At 37.2% G+C, this 23,645-nt stretch overlaps 1 protein-coding gene across 1 annotated transcript in view; it reads right to left on the bottom strand.

Annotated features, from left to right (window-relative positions):
• The window catches only part of LRRIQ1 (leucine rich repeats and IQ motif containing 1), a 211,204-nt gene that overhangs the window by 83,786 nt on the left and 103,773 nt on the right, over positions 1–23,645 (bottom strand). Inside the window, exons 16-18 of the mRNA XM_005679778.2 lie at positions 18,972–19,421; positions 14,235–14,445; positions 4,963–5,082 (exon numbers count right to left, since the gene is read on the bottom strand). Of these exons, the coding sequence (XP_005679835.2) occupies positions 4,963–5,082; positions 14,235–14,445; positions 18,972–19,421 (781 nt within the window). The remainder of the gene's footprint in view (positions 1–4,962; positions 5,083–14,234; positions 14,446–18,971; positions 19,422–23,645) is intronic.

The raw sequence follows: 23,645 nt of genomic DNA, 5'->3' as shown, positions 1-23,645 counted from the left end.
AAGTGAACTGATGTCTTCCCAGGTGGCGCTAGTGGTAAAGGACCCTCCTGCCAATGTAGGAGATGTGGGTTTAAACCCTGGGTTAGGAAGAGCCCATGGAGTAGGAAATTGTAACCCACTCCAGTATTCCTGCCTGGAAAATTCCATGCACAGAGGAGCCTAGCAGGCTTCAGTCCATGGGGTTGCAAAAAGTTGGACATGACAGAGCATTCACACACACATGCTTAATAAAAACCGAAATAAATTGATTCTTGGTTATCAGTGTCCCCTTGGTTAAACATTTGTTAAATGCAAACACATTTCAGACAGGCAACAAACCAATATAAAAACTTCATGGTATACTGATCCAGGCTTTTTGTTTGAGGCAAATTTATTAAGACAGATTTATATTCACTTCTTTTACAGCAATTGTAATTCACTGTAAAATTCAAATATATTTCTGATATCTGCTAGATTAGGGACCGTGTTATATCTGTCTATGTACATATGCTGGTACTAAGCATGGTGGCCACCATACATAAACATTCAGTATTTGTTGTCTGGGAGTGAAAAATAAGTTTGAATAAATGACTACAACTCTTTCGCGGATATCTTAATGAAGAGTATAGACTTAATCCAAAGGAACTACTGTTATGACCTAAATAAGATGAAAAGGAAGTACTGGTTCGATAAATCTTGCATTTGTATATAGGAAAGTAAAAGAAAGAACAACACAAAAAAAAGCAGTGACACTTTGGTAATTTGATTATGTCATCTGAAGTTGTTAAGATTATTTGAAAATTAAGTGATGGCAATTAAATAAACAGTAAAAATTATCAAAGGAAAGATAAGCAACAATACCTTTCTAATTGGTATTTAGCTTTAATTCTTAGCTCCCCTAAACTATAATCTCTGTATTAGAAACAAATTTATCCATTTGAAACAAATAATACATTTAACTCCTTTGCTCAAAAGCAAGTAATAATTTTCTATCACATTTGAATAAAATTCAAAGTCCTTGAAACCATATCATGGGCTTTATGTGCATTGTTCCCTGATCATTTTTATGTTTCTTCCTGATCTCAGGTTATTCTCCACTACTAATCAGTACTGTGCTGTGTTGTGCTTAGTCGCTCAGTCGTGTCCGACTCTTTGCGATCCCATGAGAGTAGCCTGCCAGGCTCCTGTGTCCATGGGGATTCTCCAAGCAAGAATACAGGAGTGGGTTGCCATGCTCTCCTCCAGGAGACCTTCCAAACCCAGGGATCAAACCCAGGTCTCCCACATTGCAAGCAGATTCTTTACCAGCTGAGCCACAGGGAAGCCCATGAATCCTGGAATGGGTAGCCTATCCCTTCTCCAGGGGATCTTCCTGACCCAAGAATTGAACGGGGGTTTTCTGCATTGCAGATGGGTTCTTAACCAGCTGAGCTACCAGGGAAGCCCACTAATTAGTTCTACTTGTGAATTTTGAGTTCCTTTGGTATACTAAAAAATCCCTGCTTTTTAAATTTCCATACCCACCTAGCCATGTATAGTATTATCTGATGGCTATCCCTTCACTTTATTTTCACATCTCTATCAAAATATTTCACCTTATGCAGGCCTTCTCTGATTGTAAAATCAGATTCTATGCTCTCTTCATTTTTCTTATAAAAATTTTATAACCATTTTCAATATGTAAAGAGGGAAACTAGAGTTAAAGAGTGAAATTTTATTATTTTAAAAGGGTTAATTATACAATGATTTAACTGTTCTAAATGTGTATGCCCTAATACATATCCTCAAACTATGAGGCCAAGTTTGACAGCACTAAAAACTTACTTAGAGAAACCCACCCATGTTCGATCCCTAGGTTGGGAAGACCCCCTGGAATAGGAAATGGCAAATCACTCCAGTATTCCTGCCTGGCAAGTCTCATAGACAGCGGACCCTAGCAGGCAACAGTCCAAGGGGTAGCCAAGAGTAGGCTATGACTGAGCAGGAAACACACACAAACAATCATAATAAGAGATTTTAGAATTCTTCTGTCAATAACTGATAGAAACCTCTCCAAATCACTAAAAATAAGATTTTTAAAAATACAACTATCAAATGAAGTAATTGAGGTTTTAGTAGCCCTGACACCTGAAAAAATGCACTTTCAAGTTCATGTGGAACATTATACCCACGAGATAATGCGCTTAGACACATTTTTAAGAAACAAATAACATCAATCTTACATCAAACTCTTCCAGAAAAGAGAAACATAGGAAACATTTCCTAATCAAATAGGCACAATGTTGACCAAAATCTGAACAGAATTTTACAAGAAAGATTTACAGGCATAGTGTCTTCTTGAATACAAAGGCAAAAATCCTAAAAAAAAAAATATTAGCAGAACAAATTTAGTGGTATATAAATTAATAATACATTATAGCTAAGTCAGTTTGTTCTAGGAATACATGGTTTAATGCTTGAAAATCAATATCATAAGACTGCAAAGTGATAAAATCCAAATCATGTATAGAATCATCAACATCATCATCATATATTAACTTCTTGGAAAGGAAAAGGAGATGCTGAGGAGGTTAACGAAATTAAATATAGAGTTTCTAAAAGAAACCTATATTAAACGTCTGACTTTGTAGTGGAAGCTTTTACCCTGAGACCAGGAACTAGCAAAAGATGACTTCTAAAATCATCACTATTTAACATTGTACTGAAGGTACTAGTTAGGACAACAGAGCAAGAAAAATAAACAAGAGGCATAAGAATTAGGAAAAAAAAAGAAGAAAACTGTTATTATGCTAGGTGATATGATTGTGGGTACAGAATATTAAAAAGACTTGAGAGATAAGTAAGTGATTTCAGAAAGTGGCTGGATATAAGGTCGGTATACAAAAACAAAATAACATCATAAAATGTCAAATATCTAGGAGTAAATCTAATGAAAAATGTACAAGAACACTATCAAGAAAATGCAGAGCATAGTGGGCAGAGATTTTAAATTAAACAAGGGAGGAGTTATTCTATGTTCATGAATGTAAAAATGTAATATTCCAAAAAAAATCAGTTCTTCCAAATGGACTTATAGATTTATTACAATCTCAGAGAAAATTTGAACATGTATTGTGCAAATTGATAGGATAGTTCTAAAATCTGTACATAAATAAAATGGATCAAAAGTAGCAGAGTAGATCTTTCTTGAAGAAGAACAACAAAGCCAGAGCTCTTTTAAGACTAGATAATGAAATGTATCATAAATTATGTAGTAATTAGAGTACTGATATGAGGATAAACTGTAACAGAATGCCAAGAAAAATTAGCAGAACCCACACCAAGTTTCCTGAATTTAAACAATGCTTCCACTGTAATCCATTGTGAAAAGTATGCTCTATACAACAGACAGTTGTGGGTCAATGAGACAACCAAATGTGTATCTTTGGAGGGGAATTTGACCCCCTACTCACATTGCAGGCAAAATTTAATTCAAGATGCACCGCAGATTTAAATGCTGAAAGTTAAGATATTAAAGTTTCTAGAATATCTTAATGAGCTGAGTAAGCAAAGATTTCTTATATCTCATGAAAACAAAAATCTTTTGTTTTTAATTTAAAATAGAAACATTCTTTTCATCAAAATAAACCACCAAGAGAGACAAAAAGGGAAATCTCAGAATTTAGAGAATATTTTTGCAAGAGAAAACAGAATAGTATTCAGATGATAAAAAGAACTCCTACAATCATGTCAATAAGAAAAAAGATGTACAACTGAACTTAAAAACACACACAAACACTTGATCATATCATAAAAGTAGATATCCAAATGGCCAATAAGCAAATGAAATGTATTTAACATTATTAGTTATGAGAAAAATGCTAATTAAAAGAACTAGATACCACTACAAACCTACTGGATTGGTACAAAATGACATGAAAATACAAAGTTTTGGTGAGGCTAAAGCTCCTCTGAAATTCTCAGATTCTGCTGATAGGACTGTAGATTGATACAATCACCTTCAGATGCTGTTAGACATTAGCTACTAAACACAGGTTAATGATATGACTCAGAAATTCAGTTCTCAAAAAGAAAGGTGAATGTGCACATCAAAAAGCATGTACAAGAATGTTCGTAGTGTCTTTAGTCATAATAGGCAACACTAGAGATAATTCAGTAACAAATAATCCATCAACAGTATACAGACTTTTAAAAATCGGTATATTCAATAATAGATTAAAAGTAGTATATTCGATATTCAAAAGAATGATATATACGCATCTATACTCATCCACATAGGTGAATTTCACAGACATAATATTATGTGAAAAAATAGTAAATACTGGTTGATTCTACTTATTGGAAGCCCAGAAATAGGCAAAACTCATCTATGATGATGGGGGTATATGATGAAGCGCGAGGAAGTCTTCGGGGTATAGTCATACGTTCTCTACCTTAATCTGAGTGGTAAATATCTGAGTTTGACTATCTAGAAATAGACAAAATAGAATGAGCAAGACTAACGATGTAAAAGGTAAATGCTCTGTATGGTAAGAGGGTGCTCAGTGTGATGAGAGTATGTGCACGCCGTGGATGGGAAGTGGTAAATATGTCTGCAGAGTTTGCTGCCTGATTATTGAACCCTTGAAAAACAATTTGAGGAGGTTGTTCTCATTTTGCTAGGCAATAAAGAACTATTAGTTGTTGAACAGGGCATAAAATAAGCTCAGTTATATTTAATGAAGAATAATTGATAAACCATTGTATAAATCAGGTTGAAGAATATACAAGAATTTTTGTAAATATTCTATGATCACATTTATACACTATACAAGCTTGTATCCTAAATGAAGATATTAAAATATTAGAAGCATAATTTTTCAAGTGCTATTTTTTAAAAAATCCATAACAGAGTGTTAACAGGATGAAAACCTTAGAAACTGGTTTAGCTCCAAAAGACCAATATTTTAAGACCAATATCCTTATGTTGTAGTTAGCACTTACTTCATCAAATGTAAAATCTTCTAAATCTATTTCTTCATATTCTTCTTCAGATTCTTCATTCTTAATAGCCTCTAGAGCTGCTGTCAGTTTCTTTCGCAAAATAAAGCCCTTCCAAACTGCCTAAACAAAAATTTAAAGCATGTTATACAGGGTTATAGATCAAACTCCAAACCAGATTCTCTGTGTTATCCCATTAGGAAGATAAAACATCTTAGACCTTAGTTTAATGGCTTGATAATCTGTTTTTTGAACTTTATGTGACATTTAAAACTGCAAGATAAATTAAATGACTGCTTGTGTCTAAAGTTCTGAATCTCAGGGGACTTTCCTCATAGTAAGCAGAAAAGAATCTTTAAAACTCCCTCAACTGCACATGTAGGTCAACCAATCAATTATCTGACAATCCCTCTAGGACCCATTCTAAATTAAGAAGAAAGAGATACAGAGGAAAACCAATTCTGTTAATTTTCAAATGATTATGTATAAAATAAACTAACATGTATTAAAGAAAACATCAACATTTATAAATGGCCCTATTAGAGACTTGGTATCCTGGCCTATAGCAATGAACTAATTTCATCTTTAAATAAACCAAGAACATGATAATAGAATTTAAAACATTAAGATTCCTCAATAATCATGGAGGAATCTTGGAGCTTTCCTAAATTTAACTCCAAGAACACTAGAGCTTTTAAAAAATTAGTATCTTTATACACTGCTAGGGGTAAGTGCCAGGATATATAGTAAGTGTAAAACATAGGTAGAAATAAGTGTGTATTGCATACCTTCAGTTATCTATGAAAACCCATATAAATATATAATAAACACATATATTATATAAATTTATATATTTAAATATATGTCATTGCTAATATCTACAAAGTGGAAGCATAAAGTATAAAATTAATTTCAAAAGTTATTACCTATAGATATAGTAAAGAGGGGAAGATACAGCAATAGAAGCCAGATGTCTCTGAATATACACTTTGCTTAGATTTGAATTTGGAATTGTGCACATGCTTAAGAAAATTGTAACAAATAAATATGAAATAAAAGAAACTCCTGAAAAAATATATAAAGAGATTTTATGCTATGGGCATAACCACACAGAAGTTATTTAAAGCGACTCTGAAATAGATTTATTTGGCTATACTCTTAGTGAAATGCAGTCAAAAGGTAAATTTAATTACAACAGTTACCTTAAATATATTTTAGTAATCGTATTGTTAGCAATAATACTGGTATTGTTATTCTGTAAAATATATATATTGAGAAGAGGAATATACAAACAGATAATTGCCAGAACGTATATGACAATAGAAGTAACACGCAGTCTCTGCGACAACCAGCCCAGTAGGCCAAATCTCCGCAACAATTAGCCAAGAATGGTTAAGACTTGGTCAATGACTGCCAGCTTCTCTATTTTTGTTCCCATTTCTATCTCAGGATCAAGTGGACCAATAAGAGACGGCCAAACATACTTCCTCAACCAATCATATAAGATGCCCCATTTCTAGTTGGCCAAGGGTATATGCATTTGTGCGTGTGCGTGTGTGCAGGTGTGTTTTTATACACACATGCGCTTACATAGTGGAAACAAGGACTGCATAAATGAGAAAGAAACAGACTATGGCAAGGGAGTCAGCCATCATTAGTTGCCTCTGGCATAGACTCAAAGGTAAGGAAGGCTGTGGGATAGATGTGTAGACATTTATACACAGTGATGAATACATGATTGTCACATACTAGGCTCTCGTTAAATATTATTTTCCCAATTTCTTTGTCCCCTTGTTATAAAAATTCTATTTATTTAGTTTACCAAATAAGAAAAGTGTGATATTAAACATCACATAAAGTTTAAAACGTATAATTAACTAAATTTTTATTATTTTGCCTCTAAAGATGAATTTTGGTATAGAAATAATATTCCAATACTTTTTAACTTGCTATGAAGAAATTATAACCTCTCTGCTGCTGCTGCTGCTGCTGCTAAATCACTTCAGTTGTGTCCAACTCTGTGCGACCCCATAGATGGCAGCCCACCAGGCTCCGCCGGCCCTGGGATTCTCCAGGCCAGAGCACTGGAGTGGGTTGCCATTTCTTTCTCCAATGCATGAAAGTGAAAAGTGAAAGTGAAGTCCCTCAGTTGTGTCTGACTCTTCGCAACCCTGTGGACTGCAGCCCACCAGGCTCTTCCGTCCATGGGATTTTCCAGGCAAGAGTACTGGAGTGGGGTGCCATTGCCTTCTCCTATAACCTCTCAAGAGAGTTCAAAACTCTTCTGTGTGGAAAAGATGAATATGGAACTTGAACAGTATTGGATGGTAGAAGCAGAAGAGAGGATATCTTTGTGTAATGAGGAACATACTTAGAAGTATTGTCTAAGAAAGTGGACTTCCTCATTTTAATTTACCCATATGGAGAAGGCAATGCAACCCACTCCAGTACTCTTGCCTGGAAAATCCCATGGACGGAGGAGCCTGGTGGGCTTCAGTCCATGGGGTCGCTAAGAGTCGGACACGACTGAGCGACTTCATTTTCACTTTTCCCTTTCATGCATTGGAGAAGGAAATGGCAACCCATGCCAGTGTTCTTGCCTGGAGAATCCCAGGGATGGGGGAGCCTGGTGGGCTGCCGTTTCTGGGATCGCACAGAGTCGGACATGACTGATGAGACTTAGCAGCAGCAGCATGGAGAGTACCATCAGCTCTCTGCCCTCGCTTTTAGTCTCATGCAACTGGGTTGTTATAGACCGGGGTATGTCATGTACTGTGGGTGACTGACATAGGGAATCTAGTTACCTTAGGGGAAAACAAACTATTTTTCTTTTCTTCCTCTTGTTTAAGTCTGTTTGGGCTGCAGTAAGAAAAGTACCATACACTTGGTGACTTACACAACAAATGTTTATTTCTTCTATTTCTAGAGAAGGCTAGGAGTCTAAGGCACTGACAAATCTATTGTCTGGAGAGACCAAGTTTCTTAGCTCACATATGGCTCTATTCTCACTGTGTCCTCAGATGTTAGTAGGTACTAGAGAGCTCTCTGGGCTCTCTTCTATAAGGGCACTAATCCCACTCATAGCAGCTTCACCATCATGACATATTCACCTACAAAAGACCCCATCTCCAAATACCAACAAAATGGAGATAAAATTTCAACTTAGGAATATCGTGGAGAATATAAATAGTCAACAGAACCGTTCATTAAGGGGATTTTTTAAAAACTCCTCTTTTATGATTCTTTTATCTGGCATTTACGCTCTCTTGGTTGCTAGCTACCTTTCAAAATGCTTTGCCTCAACATGGCAAATGGGCCTGTGATTTCTTCCTGTTAGGGAGGTATCCCAGTAGGGAGGTACCCTTCATATCCCTTCCTCCCTGATCTTGCGCTAACAAAGTAAAGAACATTAGGGAAACATGTTTTCTTTCCCTGGATTCTCTCTCTCTCTCTCTCTCTCTCTCTCTTTCTCTCTCTCTTTTTGGTTACATCATCTTCTCTTCTTCAGTTATCTCTTCTCAACATCCCCTTTTTCCTTATACCATTAAGATACCAAGATTAGATGCAGTTCTAGGGAAAAGAGTGTATAAGGAGAATTCTTTAATACAGACCTTCAATGACAAGAGTGAAAGGACTGATTCATCATGGCTCACAGTGGATCCAGCCTAACTTCTCAGAGATAGGACTTCTGCAGAGCTCTAAGCTGTATTTTTCTGCTGTGGCACCTATAAATACCACCCTCCTGCATCAGTGGAGGGTCAGAAATTCAAGTCCCAGCCATGGGAAATAAAGGTAATATAAATGTGTGATCAGTGTTCAGATTCTTCTTCTAACTTATTTATTCATGTAAGGTTTCCACTTTTTTCCCATAGTCATTCATCTATAATAAATTAATCTTTCTTTCCCACATATTCAAATCAATTCTCTGGCCACAGTCCTATTCATATTAGATACACTTGACATCTTTTTCTTCTCTATGAGTGATAGTTGCTCAGTTGTGTCCAACTCTTTGAGACCCCATGGACTGGAGCCCATCAGACTTCTCTGTCCAAGGGATTCTCTAGGCAAGAATACTGGAGTGGGCCGCCATTCCCTCCTCCTGGGGATCTTTTTGACCCAGGGATCTAACCTGGGTCTCCTTCACTGCAGCCAGACTCTTTGCAGTCTGAGCTACAGAAAAAAGGGACCATACGAAAAAGTTCAAGGGAAGCTAGAATACCTAGGCTGGCTGTACACTAGGAAGAGGAGGAGGACTTGGGTTCTGGTGAGCAGTGAGCAGTCTCCACCACAGCCTTCTTGAATCTTCCTTTTGCACCTTCTAAAGCCCAGACTCTTTCTACTATATCACATTCTGCAAACTCACATTTATAGATGAATAGTTTAAGAAACTAGATGATTGTACTGAGGAGAAAAGAAAATGAAGTTGAGTTGACTTCAATGATTGTAAGTACCATGATGTAAATCAGGAGAGACTTATTCTAAGTTGTAGAGAAAGACTGACTTATGCTTACTTTTGTTACAGACACAAACTTAACAGAAGGACATTCAACAGATGTAGTCACTGAGCTAGACTGTTTCATCAAGCAATGAACTTTACTTTACTGAATAGAATGAAGCAAACATTCACCATCAATGCTGAAAAATGTATTGCTCATCCACTGATGAGAGGAGGAAGTTTGAACTGCATAACATTTTCATTCCTCATGCAATAGAACAGTATTGTGAGACCATAACTGAGGTTCATTTCTTTCCCTCAGAGCTTCCTTGAATCCACTACACTCCCTCCCCTCCCAAGCCATTCAGGCATCAGCAACAGCTTTGCCTATGCATTGCCCTGAGGAATGCAGCCCAGAAAAATTAAGTCAACTAAAATACTAAATGTATTCATTAGGACTATAGCAGACACAATTCTCTTAAAAAACTATGTCTTTAATAATGAAAACCAGCAACTTAGTTATAAGGCTATTTTTTTTTTTCAGTTGCTTATGCCAATACCTTGTAGGCATCTCTAACTCTTCCCTGTCTTTCAGAATCACATCGCCACATACTAATATCACTAGGTATACCTTCAAAGTATATATATATTTATCCCCTCTATATAAATCAACATATATTCTGGAATGCAACTTTCTCACCACTTCTGCACTGCTCTGGGCCATGCCACCATTATCTACTATTCGGATTACTGCAATAGCTTCCTGATTTCGCTGCTTCTGCTATAGCCTTCCTAGAGTATTGTCACAACCTAAGTAACTTTGGTCACGTGAGTCCACTGCTCAGATTCCTGTAATATCTTCCCATGTCATTCAGAGTAAAAGCCAAAGTCTTTACAGTGATTTACGATTTATGAGTCCTACTCTTCTCCCTTCACCCCTCTGCCGTCACAGGGCTTCCTCCTGCTCTATAAACACTGTGAGTATGCTCCCAGAGCAAAGTCTTCAAATCTGGTGTTTCCCTGCCTGAAATATTCTTCCCCTACTTACCTAATGGTTTATCTCTTGCTTCACTGTCACCTTTTTTGGGGTCTTCCACATCTATTCTGTCTAAAATGATTAATCTTCCTTAGAAACTCCTATCCCGCTTCCCTGATTTATTTTCCCCTTAGTACTTATCACTGTCTAACACACTTATCTTACTTATCTGCACATCCCAGCAGGATATAAGCTAGTAAAATTTTTGTGCCAATAGAGTAATATTTACTCTAAATGAGTGAATAAAGGAAAACTACATTTTTTAGTTACTAGCATTCAATTAAGGTGCAGCACCATAAATTTCCAGACTTTATTTTAAATATTTAATTTGTTGTCGTTTTCCACCAGGACACAAACTCTAAGAGGGACGAGATCTTGTATGCTTTGTTCCTACTTGTATTTCTTAAACCTAAAACAGTGCTTGACAACAGTATGTTCTAAAAATTATTTGATGAGTGAATAAATAAAGGATGAATGTGATCAGATTGAACTTCATTTTGAAATTTGGTCTTGGTGAGGTTTTGAATTTTTAAGTTAAACGAGTTAAGTTAAAAGACTTTACCAATTAAGATGGGCCTTCCCAGGTGGCTCAGTGGTGAAGAATCCACCTACCAATGCAAGAGATGCCGGAGATGCAGATTCCATCCCTGGGTTGGGAAGATGCCCTGGAGGAGGAAATGGCACCTCACTCCAGTGTTTTTGCTTGGAGAATCCCATGGACAGAGGAGCCTGGTGAACTACAGTCTATGGGGTCACAAAGAGTCAGACACGATTTAGTGACTGAGCACACACACAACAATTATTTTAGTAGATTTGTACATGCTTCGGTTGTTCCATGTCCAGTTCTAACTGTTGCTTCCTGACTTGCATACAGATTTCTCAAGAGATAGGTCAGGTGGTCTGGTATTCCCATCTCTTTCAGAATTTTCCACAGTTTAATGTGATCCAAACAGTCAAAGGCTTTGGCATAGTCAATAAAGCAGAAATAGATGTTTTTCTGGAACTCTCATGCTTTTTTGATGATCCAATGGATGTTGGAAATTTGATCTCAGGTTCCTCTGCCTTCTCTAAAACCAGCTTGAACAACATCTGGAAGTTCATGGTTCACGTGTTGCTGAATCCTGGCTTGGAGAATTTTGAGCATTACTTTGCTAGTGTGTGAGATGAGTGCAATTGTACAGTAGTTTGAACATTCTTTGGCATTGCCTTTCTAAAGGATTAGAATGAAAACTGACCTTTTCCAGTCCTGTGGCCACTGCTGAGTTTTCCAAATTGGCTGGCATATTGAGTGCAGCACTGTAATAGCATCATCTTTTAGGATTTGAAATAGCTCAACTGGAATTCCATCACCTCTAGTAACTTTGTTCGTAGTGATGCTTTCTAAGGCCCACTTGACTTCACATTCCAGGACGTCTGGCTCTAGGTAAGTGATCACAAGACTGTGATTATCTGGATCGTGATCTTTTTTATACAGATCTTTTGTGTATTCAGGCCACCTCTTCTTAATATTTTCTGCTTCTGTTAGGGCCATACCATTTCTGTCCTTTATTGAGCTCGTCTCTGCATGGGATGTTCCCTTGGTATCTCTAATTTTCTTGAAGAGATCTCTAGACTTTCCCATTCTATTGTTTTCCTCTATTTCTTTGCACTGATCGCTGAGGAAAGCTTTCTTATCTCCTGGCTGTTCTTTGGAACTCTGCATTCAAATGGGTATGCCTTTCCTTTTCTCCTTTGCTTTTCACTTCCCTTCTTTTCACAGCTATTTGTAAGGCCTCCCCAGCAGACATTTTCATTTTTTTCATTTCTTTTTCTTGGGGGTGGTCTTGATCCCTGTCTCCTGTCAGTGTCACGAACCTCTGTCCATAGCGCATCAGGCACTCTGTCTATCAGACCTAGGCCCTTAAATCTACTTCTCACTTCCACTGTATAGTGTAAGGGATTTGACTTAGGCCATACCTGCATGGTCTAGTTGTTTTCCCCACTTTCTTCAATTTAAGTCTGAATCTGGCAATAAGGAGTTCCTGATCTGAGCCACAATCAGCTCCCAGTCTTGTTTATGCTGATTTTATAGAGCTTCTTCATCTTTGGCTGCAAAGAATATAATCAATCTGATTTCGGTGTTGACCATCTGGTGATGTCCATGTGTAGAGTCTTCTCTTGTGTTGTTGGAAGAGGGTATTTGCTATGACCAGTGCATTCTCTTGGCAAAACTCTATTGGCCTTTGCCCTGCTTCATTCTGTACCCCAAGGCCAAATTTGCCTGTTTCTCCAGGTGTTTCTTGACTTCCTACTTTTGTATTCCAGTCCCCTATAATGAAAAGGACATCTTTTTTGGGTGTTAATTCTAGAAGGTCTTGTAGGTCTTCATAGAACCATTCAACTTCAGCTTCTTCAGCATTACTGGTTGGGGCATAGACTTGGATTACCATGATATTGAATGGTTTGCTTGGAGATGAACAGAGATCATTCTGTCGTTTTTGAGACTGTATCCAACTGGACATGGAACAACAAACTGGTTCCAAATAGGAAAAGGAGTACCTCAGGGCTGTATACTATCTCTGTGCTTATTTAACTTATATACAGAGTACATCATGAGAAATGCTGGGTTGGATGAAGCACAAGCTGGAATCAAGATTGCTGGGAGAAATATCAATCACCTCAGATATGCAGGTGACACCGCCCTTATGGCAGAAAGTGAATAAGAACTAAAGAGCCTCTTGATGAAAGTGAAAGAGGAGAGTGAGAGAGGTGGCCTAAAGCTCAACATTCAGAAAACAAAGATCATGGTATCCAGTCCCATTACTCCATGGCAAATAGATAGGGGAAACAGCGGAAACAGTGACAGATTGTTTTTTTGTGTGGGATGGCTCCAAAATCACTGCAGATGGTGATTGCAGCCATGAAATAAAGAGACACTTACTCCTTGGAAGAAAAACTATGACCAAACTAGACAGCATATTGAAAAGCAGAGACATTACTTTGCCAACAAAGGTCCATCTAGTCAAGGCTATGGTTTTTCCTGTGGTCATGTATGGGTGTGAGAGTTGGACTGTGAAGAAAGCTGAGCAGTGAAGAACTGATGCTTTTGAACTGTGGTGTTGGAGAAGACTCTTGAGAGTCCCTTGGACTGCAAGGAGGTCCAACCAGTCCATCCTAAAGGAAATCACTCCTGAATATTCAGTGGAAGGACTGATGTTGAAGCTGAAACTCCAATATTTTGGCCACCTGATGTGAAGAGCTCACTCATTGGAAAAGACTCTGATGCTGAGAAAGGTTGAAGGTGGGAGGAGAAAGGGACGACGGAGGATAAGATGGTTGGATGGCATCACCGACTCAATGGACATGAGTTTGAGTAAACTCTGGGAGTTAGTGATGGACAGGGAGGCCTGGCATGCTGCAGTCCATGGGGTCACAAAGAGTCAGACACCACTGAGCAACTGCACTGAACTGAAACTTGCTTCTAGAAATATCTTTAGATGAGACCAAGAGAGACTGCTTCGACTAATCAAATGTTAGCCTATGTGATGAATGCCACATTGGAGCCTAAGTTTTAATATGATTGTGCGGTTCAGCTTGACCATAAGAATTTACAAATTACAGACTTACTCCTTCAGCCTAGATGCCAAGTAGAAGCACAGTCAACCTGCAGGCACCTGCAGCGTACACGTCACATGAGTAAGAAATAAATCAAGGTATCTATAAGTTGCTATGATTCAGGGATTGCCTGTTATACAGAATAACCCAGTGAAAGAAAACTACCACATCTCTCAAGATGAATTGTTTCACCCAAAGACTAAAACTAACCTGAATAAGAATAGCAGCCTTCTCCTTCTGTTCTTGGATATTCACAGTATTTTTAATTTTTTCTTTCTTTAAAATTGTTTGGTTTTCGATGCAAGCATTTGGCTGGGATGTCAGGGGTCCTATTGTAGCAGTGTGTAGCTTTGCAGGGAAATGAATCTGCCTGCGCACGATGCAACCACGCCAGTATGCCTGGATTACCATAGCTGCCATACTATTAAGAGGAGAAAAAATTATTGTTAGTATCCATAATATACAGCTGCAGATAAGAGATCCTCATAGGCTATACCTATTTGTAAATTAGACTATATAAAGTATTATTTTAAAATAAGACCTGCTCTTTTATTTAACTGTAGTCATAGAAGTAAAAATAATATGGACACCTTCAAATATGAAGGAGAGAAATGGGCCAGTAACTTAGTGATATGAGTCCTAGGGATTTTTTTTTTTTTTTTAAGGAGGATGATATTACCGAGACTTTGTATGATAGTGGGAATTTGAGCCAGTAGTAAGGGGGAAAAAGTGATGATGCAAAGAGGGGGACAAAGGCAGGAGTCAGTGTTGAGTTGGCAAGAGAGGATGGGATCTTGTTCACAGTGGGGAGATTAGGTTTTGAGAGGAAGAAGGGCCCTCCTTCATTTTCAGAGGAAGGACTCATCAGGTCTTTGTGAGCTTCATTTTCCGCCCTGCCCATGGACAAATACATAAATCATTCTCTTACAAGCCCAGTAGTAGATTCTAACATTTTTCCAGTCTACATCTATTGGCTATTATCTGGCATTCCATCAATCAACACTGTGTTTTCCCCATATCCCCATAAGCTGCCCAGCAACAATAGCAAAAATTAAACAGCAATGTAAGTAGCAGAAATATCATCAAGGTACATCGTATAGTCAAAGTGCTAACTATTACCTTAATTGCTTTTCAGACCCTTGAGTCCAGTTTTAAAAGACATATAAAGGAGAGGTGACTGCTGCACATTCACTTTCCCAGGCTCCCTTGAAAGAGTTGTCAATAATTTTATAATTGCAAAGCCCAAAGAAATGTTTTCATTTCAAACAAAGTGAGTGTAAGGCAAAGTGGAATTAAGCAATAAACTGCCAGAAATGATGGCTTCCGAGGTGGTGCTTGTGGTAAAGAATCTGCCTGCCAATGCAGGAAACTTAAGAAATGTGGATTTGATCCCTGGGTCAGGAAGATCCACTGGAGGAGGACATGGCAACCCACTCCATTATTCTTGCCTGAAGAATCCCCATGGACAGAGGAGCCTGGTGGGCTACGGTCCATAGGGTCATAAAGAGTTGGGCACAAATGAAGCAACTCAGCATGCATGCAATATGGAATGAAGTAATCATTTTCTGTTGTTATGAATATTGTTATCAGCATCACCACCATTTTATGTAAAGCCTGTGGAAATCTTCAATCTATTTTGCTATGAATTTAAATTAGTGGATAAAACTTTCTGTCTTAAGATAAACTACTTGTACTCATGATATGAAGAAAAACCACGTTTCAACAAAACATTTCCTCCTTCTAGGGTAAATGGTGCTCTTGCGTACTCAGTCATGTCTGACTCTTCGTGACCCCATGGATGATAGCCTGCCAGCCTCCGCTGTTCATGGAGTTTTCCAGGCAAAAATACCAGGGTAAATAGAACTTAGTAAATTTTGCTATGGAATTAATTCACATTTGATCATTCAGCCATCCAAAGCATGCTTAGGAAACAACAGTACAACTGATGATGAATCTTCCTGAAACACTGAATGGCAAGCTTCAGCAAGTGGGCATACATTAATTCATTCCTTCGTCTTTTGGACAAAAATGAGTTAACAAATTTGAAAAAGAGTAGATATATATATGTGTATAACTGAATCACTTTGCTGTACACTTGGACTAACACAGCACTGTTAATTAAATATGCTGCAACATAAAATAATTTTTAAAAAGATTAAAAAATGAGTTAAGGACTTTTATGGCACAATAATACCAATGCATATTTGGGTTATAAAGAAAAAAAATCTGAAAACATAATTGCAATATATAACTGGTAAAGAATGAAAAGTTGTTTAAAACAAAAGACAGAAAGATTAGTAAAAACCACATTTAACCTGAAACAGTGCCTTATATTTCTCTACAGATACATACAAGTTTCACGGACTGTAATCCTGAGTTTCTTATAAAGCTGACCAGTCATGTAGCACTTGAATTCCTCAGCCCACTATCTTTAAAATTTCCCAGAGAGAAAATAAAAAGGTATATGAGGAGTATTTTCCACAGTGACACGAACACTGGGACTGCTTTTCACCACACAGAAAGCAGGAAAAGGTAAAGAAGCTGACTTAGGGCTGCCTGAATGTTAGGTGCTCTCCGTGTTGGGAAAAGAAGCTCATATTATTACTATCACCGGCATCATTTTTTTTTTTTTTTTAGTACAAAACAATGATGCTACAATGCCCTTAGCACAGGAACATGTGAAAAGCATGCTTAGGAAACAACAGCACAACTGATGATGAATCTTCCTGAAACACTGAATGGCAAGCTTCAGCAAGTGGGCATACATTTTCTTTCCTCTTTATTCTTTGGGTCTTTGGTTTGTCTATATTTTCAGTTCCTCACCCTTTCTTATTATTATTTGGCAATTTTATTTACCATGAATAAACAACTCAATGTTATTTATCTGAAATTTCAATAGACAATGTCTGGAGTGTTTACAGCTAACAGGATTCAAACAGGTAATATCTAGGGTACCCTGGCTGGAACTATCCCAAAACATACCAATATACTTGGCATACTGAATATTTTAGTGAACCTGAAAGTCGCTCAGTCATTTTCTGACCATTTGTGACCCCATGGACTATACAGTCCATAGCATTCTCCAGGCCAGAATACTGGAGTGGGTAGCCTTTCCCTTCTCCAGGGAATCTTTCCAACCCAGGGATCAAATCCAGGTCTCCCACAAGGCAGGTGGATTCTTTACCAGCTGAGCCACAAGGAAGCCCAAGAATACTGGAGTAGGTAGCCTATCCCTTCTCCAGTGGGTCTTCCTGACCCAGGAATTGAACTGTGGTCTCCTGCATTGTATGTGGATTCTTTACCAACTGAGCTACCAGGGACTATTTTAAGTTCAAGGGATTTGAGAAAAGGCATGTGCAGGAAGGATTTTCTGACCCTCCCTGGAGCATGTACCAGGACCGTCATATGAGAGGTCTTTACAGTATTTTAAGAACAATGTGATTGTTTTATTTCTTATTAAAAGTTCTTTTTAATTATTTAGAGATTTCTACTGCTGCTACTGGTTCCAAATAGGAAAAGGAGTACATCAAAGTTGTATATTGTCACCCTGCTTATTTAACTTCTATGCAGAGTACATAATGAGAAATGCTGGGCTGGAAGAAGCACAAGCTGGAATCAAGATTGCCAGGAGAAATATCAATAACCTCAGATATGCAGATGACACCACCCTTATGGCAGAAAGTGAAGAGGAACTAAAAAGCCTCTTGATGAAAGTGAAAGAGGAGAGTGAAAAAGTTGGCTTAAAGCTTAACATTCAGAAAATGAAGATCATGGCATCTGGTCCCATCACTTCATGGGATATAGATGGGGAAACAGTGGAAATAGTGTCAGACTTTATTTTGGGGGGCTCCAAAATCACTGCAGATGGTGACTGTAGCCATGAAATTAAAAGACGCTTACTCCTTGGAAGAAAAGTTATGACCAACTTAGATAGCATATTGAAAAGCAGAGACATTACTTTGCCAACAAAGGTCCGCCTAGTCAAGGCTATGGTTTTTCCATTGGTTGTGTATGGACGTGAGAGTTGGACTGTGAAGAAAGCTGAGCGCAGAAGAACTGATGCTTTTGAACTGTGGTGTTGGAGAAGACTCTTGAGAGTCCCTTGGACTGCAAGGAGATCCAACCAGTCCATTCTGAAGGAGATCAGCCCTGGGATTTCTTTGGAAGGAATGATGCTAAAGCTGAAACTCCAGTACTTAGGCCACCTCATGCGAAGAGTTGACTTATTCGAAAAGACTCTGATGCTGGAGGGATTGAGGGCAGGAGGAAAAGGGGATGAGAGAGGATGAAATAGCTGGATGGCATCACCAACTCGATGGACGTGAGTTTGAGTGAACTCCAGGAGTTGGTGATGGACAGGGAGGCCTGGCGTGCTGCAGTTCATGGGGTCACAAAGAGTCAGACACGACTGAGAGACTGAACTGAACGGAACTGCTGCTAAGTCACTTCAGTTGTGTCCGAGTCTGTGTGACCCCATAGACCGCAGCCCACCAGGCTCCCCCTTCCCTGGGATTCTCCAGGCAAGAATACTGGAGTGGTTTGCCATTTCCTACTCTAGTGTATGAAAGTGAAAAGTGAAAGTGAAGTCACTCAGTTGTGTCCGATTCTTAGCAACTCCGTGGACTGCAGCCTACCAGGCTCCTCCGTCCATGGGATTTTCCAGGCAAGAGTACTGGAGTGGGGTGCCATTGCCTTCTCCGATTTACAGATTAGAAGGCAAAAGGAATAATTTCACAGTTACTCATCTTCAATTAAATAATATTAGTTGCTTAAATAAGAACCTGCCAAAATTCAACCAAATTAATCTGTACTGTATTTAATAATCTGTGCATAACATAAAACATAAGGAAATGAACATGAAATACGATATGATTTAAATCCTTTACCAAATCATCCATAAAAACAATAAAACATAATGGTAAAAGAAAAATGACCTATAAAACTTACATTTTTTCGTGATGTTCGGTATTCTGGCAGTTCTCCAGTAGAAACCTTGTCCTTACTGTTTCAACGAACGGTATTCTTTTGCTGGGGAAACTGCTTGTCTTGCTGTCTTCTCTTTTCTGGTCTACTATTTCCCCCTGATTTCTTTCTTTAGTATCTTCACATAAGGAGGGGTTGGTTGATGAGGAATGACTAGGGCCAGAGTCCATCCATTTCTCAGAAATATCTGGTAAGTTCAGTTTATATTCATTTGCAAAAGAGTAAAGAACTCTATTTTGCTGTATGCTGTCACTGTGTGTAGGGGGCAAATGATTTTGCTGGGCTTCTAATTCACCTCTCCTGGTGATACTTACATCCCCATGTTCATGTACACATCGACATTCATTACTAAGTGTCATCAATTTCTTAAAATAATAGCAGAGATTTTGTGCAACATCCAAGGTGAATATATTTCTGAGCAAATAAATAATGAGGACATTTAATAAAAAGAATTATATCAGCAAATGGTTACACCTGTACAGATTTTGAAAATATCCCTGTGTGGCCTGCTATGAATATTAAATTTTACTGCAAAATTCATTTAAACTTGATTTCTGATTGTTTTTTGTAAAAACTGATCTCATTACTCAGAAAAAGTGAAAATACATCTGTAGTTAATTTCAATCCATTAATCCAGATAAAACATCTGGAAGTTTTAGAATCACTTTTATCCTAGGTATTTTTGGTACAAGTGAATGAGAAAAATCCATGCTTTTACTGCCATAAACACGAGAAATCATGGCTGCCTAAATTTGGAGATGTTATTTATGAAACAAGATTAAAAGCACTTTGTAAACTGACTTTTGCCATGCAAAATATTTGTATTGGACATTTAAACAAATAACTTACATTATGGGAAAGTTTTTATTTCCATTTTTCTCTGGAAAAAAAATCTGTTGCAAAGATAATTCAAATACTTTAAGACATAAATGCCTGTGATTCTCCTGAATAATTGTTGGATTTAAGTATTCCAAACAAAATGAAAGTTATATTTCCTAAAATGTAAAGATAGACACTTCCTATGTTTACAAATGGAGACATTAGCATAGATTCCTCTAATATATGTTAATATATCCTTTTTGTTGGTGAATAATGCAGAAAAAGTTCACTTCAGTATTGGATGTCAACTGTTTATGGTTAAGTGTTGAATTCACCACCATTTATGATCTAACAAAAACGGTCAATTTCCAATCCTAAAGTGACACTTAATTGCAATAGGAATAAATTCTTAACAATAACTGTGAATCTAAATTTCAACACGAAGGTTAAGAGTCATCTTTACATAAAAATCGTAGGTTACCATACATACACAAGGAGATATCAATTTAGATTTACAAAAATACAAACGTAAAACAAGCTAAAAAGTAAACTATCCATAACAATTGGAATTACTTTTAAAGCTGTAAGATTTGCTTATAATCTGAATAGACTATATTTTAAAAAATTTTATTTATTTATTTTTTCACTATGAGGCTATATTTCTTTTATTTTTTTTAAATTATGCACGTGTATATAATATGTATATGTAAAGTAAGCTTACATACATGATACAAAGATACAAAAGCAGATACAATAAAAACTTATCTCTCTCCTTTTATTCAGTTACCCAGTTCCCCTCTCTGAAGGACAACCTGTACCCAGTTTTGTGGCAATTCTTCTAAAATAAAATCCATGCGTTTGCCAACATACATGTATAAATTTCCCCCCTCTCTCTCCTTTCACTCAAAAGGTAATATGTCATATACTCTCTTCTGCTCCTTGAATTTTCACTCTCGAAGACTGTTCCAAATCCATCATATAAAAATCATCACTCTAGCTATTGTCTGCATAGTACTCCACAGTACAAATATAGCATACTTCATCTAAACAGTCTGTTAATAATGAGCATTTACTAATATTTCCAAATGACAAATAGGCAGCAATAATTGTTTCATTTGTATGCATTTTGTGCTGCACATATGCAAGATTATCTGTAGAATAAAAACCTTGGTGTTAAGATGATTGGGTCAAAGTGTGAGCATTTTTAATTTTGACAGAACCAAACTACCCTCCATGAACATTTTACTGGTTTTCACTGCTAGCAGTAACGTATGAAATGGAAGCAATGTTTTTGATCAGGACCCACTTCATATTTGTACTCCAGAAGAAATAAAAAAGGACAAATATATTCTTGTTACATGTTATGAATGTCATATATATTTTTATATATAGAAAATTAAAGTAAGAGCAAGCTGACAGTACATAGTAAACATTTCATAGTTTGTTGACAAGCAAAAAAAGTATCATCATGTTACAAGAGAGAATTTCTAATGAAAACTGTTAAATCTTTCTATTTCTATCAATAATACTATCACTAAAAGTAATAAAGAGTTATTTGTCTTTAAAACTACTTGTTCAATCACTTATAGAGTTTCAGTAATAAGGTTTACCACTGAACTGTTTAGTCCAATTTATCTTATGATCAGAAAAATCCGCACAGTGGTATTGACATTCAGTTGAGCTTAAACCTGGAACAATGAGGTAAATTTTTAACAAAGATCAAACACAAAGAACAAATATTAAAAGCAGCAAGGGAAAAACAACAAATAACACACAAGGGGATTCCTATTAGGATAACAGCTGATCTTTCAATAGAAACTCTTCAGGCCAGGAGGGAATGGCAAGACATACTTAAAGTGATGAAAGACAATAACCTACAGCCCAGAATACTGTACCCAGCAAGGATCTCATTCAAATACGAAGGAGAAATCAAAAGCTTTACAGACAAGCAAAAGCTGAGAGAATTCAGCACCACCAAACCAGCTCTCCAACAAATTCTAAAGGATATTCTCTAGACAGGAAACACGAAAAGGGTGTATAAACTCGAACCCAAAACAATAAAGTAAATGGTAACGGGATCACACTTATCAATAATTACCTTAAACGTAAATGGGTTGAACGCCCCAACCAAAAGACAGAGACTGGCCGAATGGATACAAAAACAAGACCCCTCTATATGCTGCTTACAAGAGACCCACCTCAAAACAAGGGACACATACAGACTGAAAGTGAAGGGCTGGAAAAAGATATACCACACAAATAGAGACCAAAAGAAAGCAGGAGTGGCAATACTCATATCCGATAAAATAGACTTTAAAACAAAGGCTGTGAAAAGAGACAAAGAAGGCCACTACATAATGATCAAAGGAACAATCCAAGAAGAAGATATAACAATTATAAATATATATGCCCCCAATATAGGAGCCCCGCAATATGTAAGACAAATGCTAACAAGTATGAAAGGGGAAATCAACAATAACACAATAATAGTGGGAGACTTTAATACCCCACTCACACCTATGGACAGATCAACTAAACAGAAAATTAACAAAGAAACGCAAACTTTAAATGATACATTAGATCAGTTAGACCTAATTGATATCTATAGGACATTTCACCCCAAAACAATGAATTTCACTTTTTTTTCAAGTGCTCATGGAACCTTCTCCAGGATAGATCACATCCTGGGCCATAAATCTAAACTTGATAAATTCAAAAAAATCGAAATCATTCCAAGCATCTTTTCTGACCATAATGCATTAAGATTAGATCTCAATTACAGGAGAAAAACTATTAAAAATTCCAACATATGGAGGTTGAACAACACACTTCTGAATAACCAACAAATCACAGAAGAAATCAAAAAAGAAATCAAAATATGCATGGAAACTAATGAAAATGAAAACACAACAACCCAAAACCTGTGGGACACTATAAAAGCAGTGCTAAGAGGAAAGTTCATAGCAATACAGGCATACCTCAAGAAACAAGAAAAAAGTCAAATAAATAACCTAACTCTGCAACTAAAGCAACTAGAAAAGGAAGAGTTGGAGAACCCCAGAGTTAGTAGAAGGAAAGAAATCTTAAAAATTAGGGCAGAAATAAATGCAAAAGAAACAAAAGAGACCATAGCAAAAATTAACAAAGCCAAAAGCTGGTTCTTTGAAAGGATAAATAAAATTGACAAACCATTAGCCAGACTCATCAAGAAGCAAAGAGAGAAAAATCAAATCAATAAAATTAGAAATGAAAATGGAGAGATCACAACAGACAACACAGAAATACAAAGGATTATAAGAGACTACTATCAGCAGTTGTATGCCAATAAAATGGACAACGTGGAAGAAATGGACAAATTCTTAGAAAAGTACAATTTTCCAAAACTGAACCAGGAAGAAATAGAAAATCTTAACAGACCCATCACAAGCACAGAAATTGAAACGGTAATCAGAAATCTTCCAGCAAACAAAAGCCCAGGTCCAGACGGCTTCACAGCTGAATTCTACCAAAAATTTCGAGAAGAGCTAACACCTATCCTCCTCAAACTCTTCCAGAAAATTGCAGAGGAAGGTAAACTTCCAAACTCATTCTATGAGGCCACCATCACCCTAATACCAAAACCTGACAAAGATGTCACAAAAAAGGAAAACTATAGGCCAATATCACTGATGAACATAGATGCAAAAATCCTCAACAAAATTCTAGCAATCAGAATCCAACAACACATTAAAAAGATCATACACCATGACCAAGTGGGCTTTATCCCAGGGATGCAAGGATTCTTCAATATCCGCAAATCAATCAATGTAATTCACCACA

This window comes from Capra hircus, chromosome 5, assembly GCF_001704415.2.
Source record: "Capra hircus breed San Clemente chromosome 5, ASM170441v1, whole genome shotgun sequence".
Lineage (NCBI taxonomy): Eukaryota > Metazoa > Chordata > Mammalia > Artiodactyla > Bovidae > Capra > Capra hircus.
The sequence above is the reverse complement of the archived record's forward strand: the minus strand, read 5'-3'. Positions and strand labels throughout refer to the sequence as shown.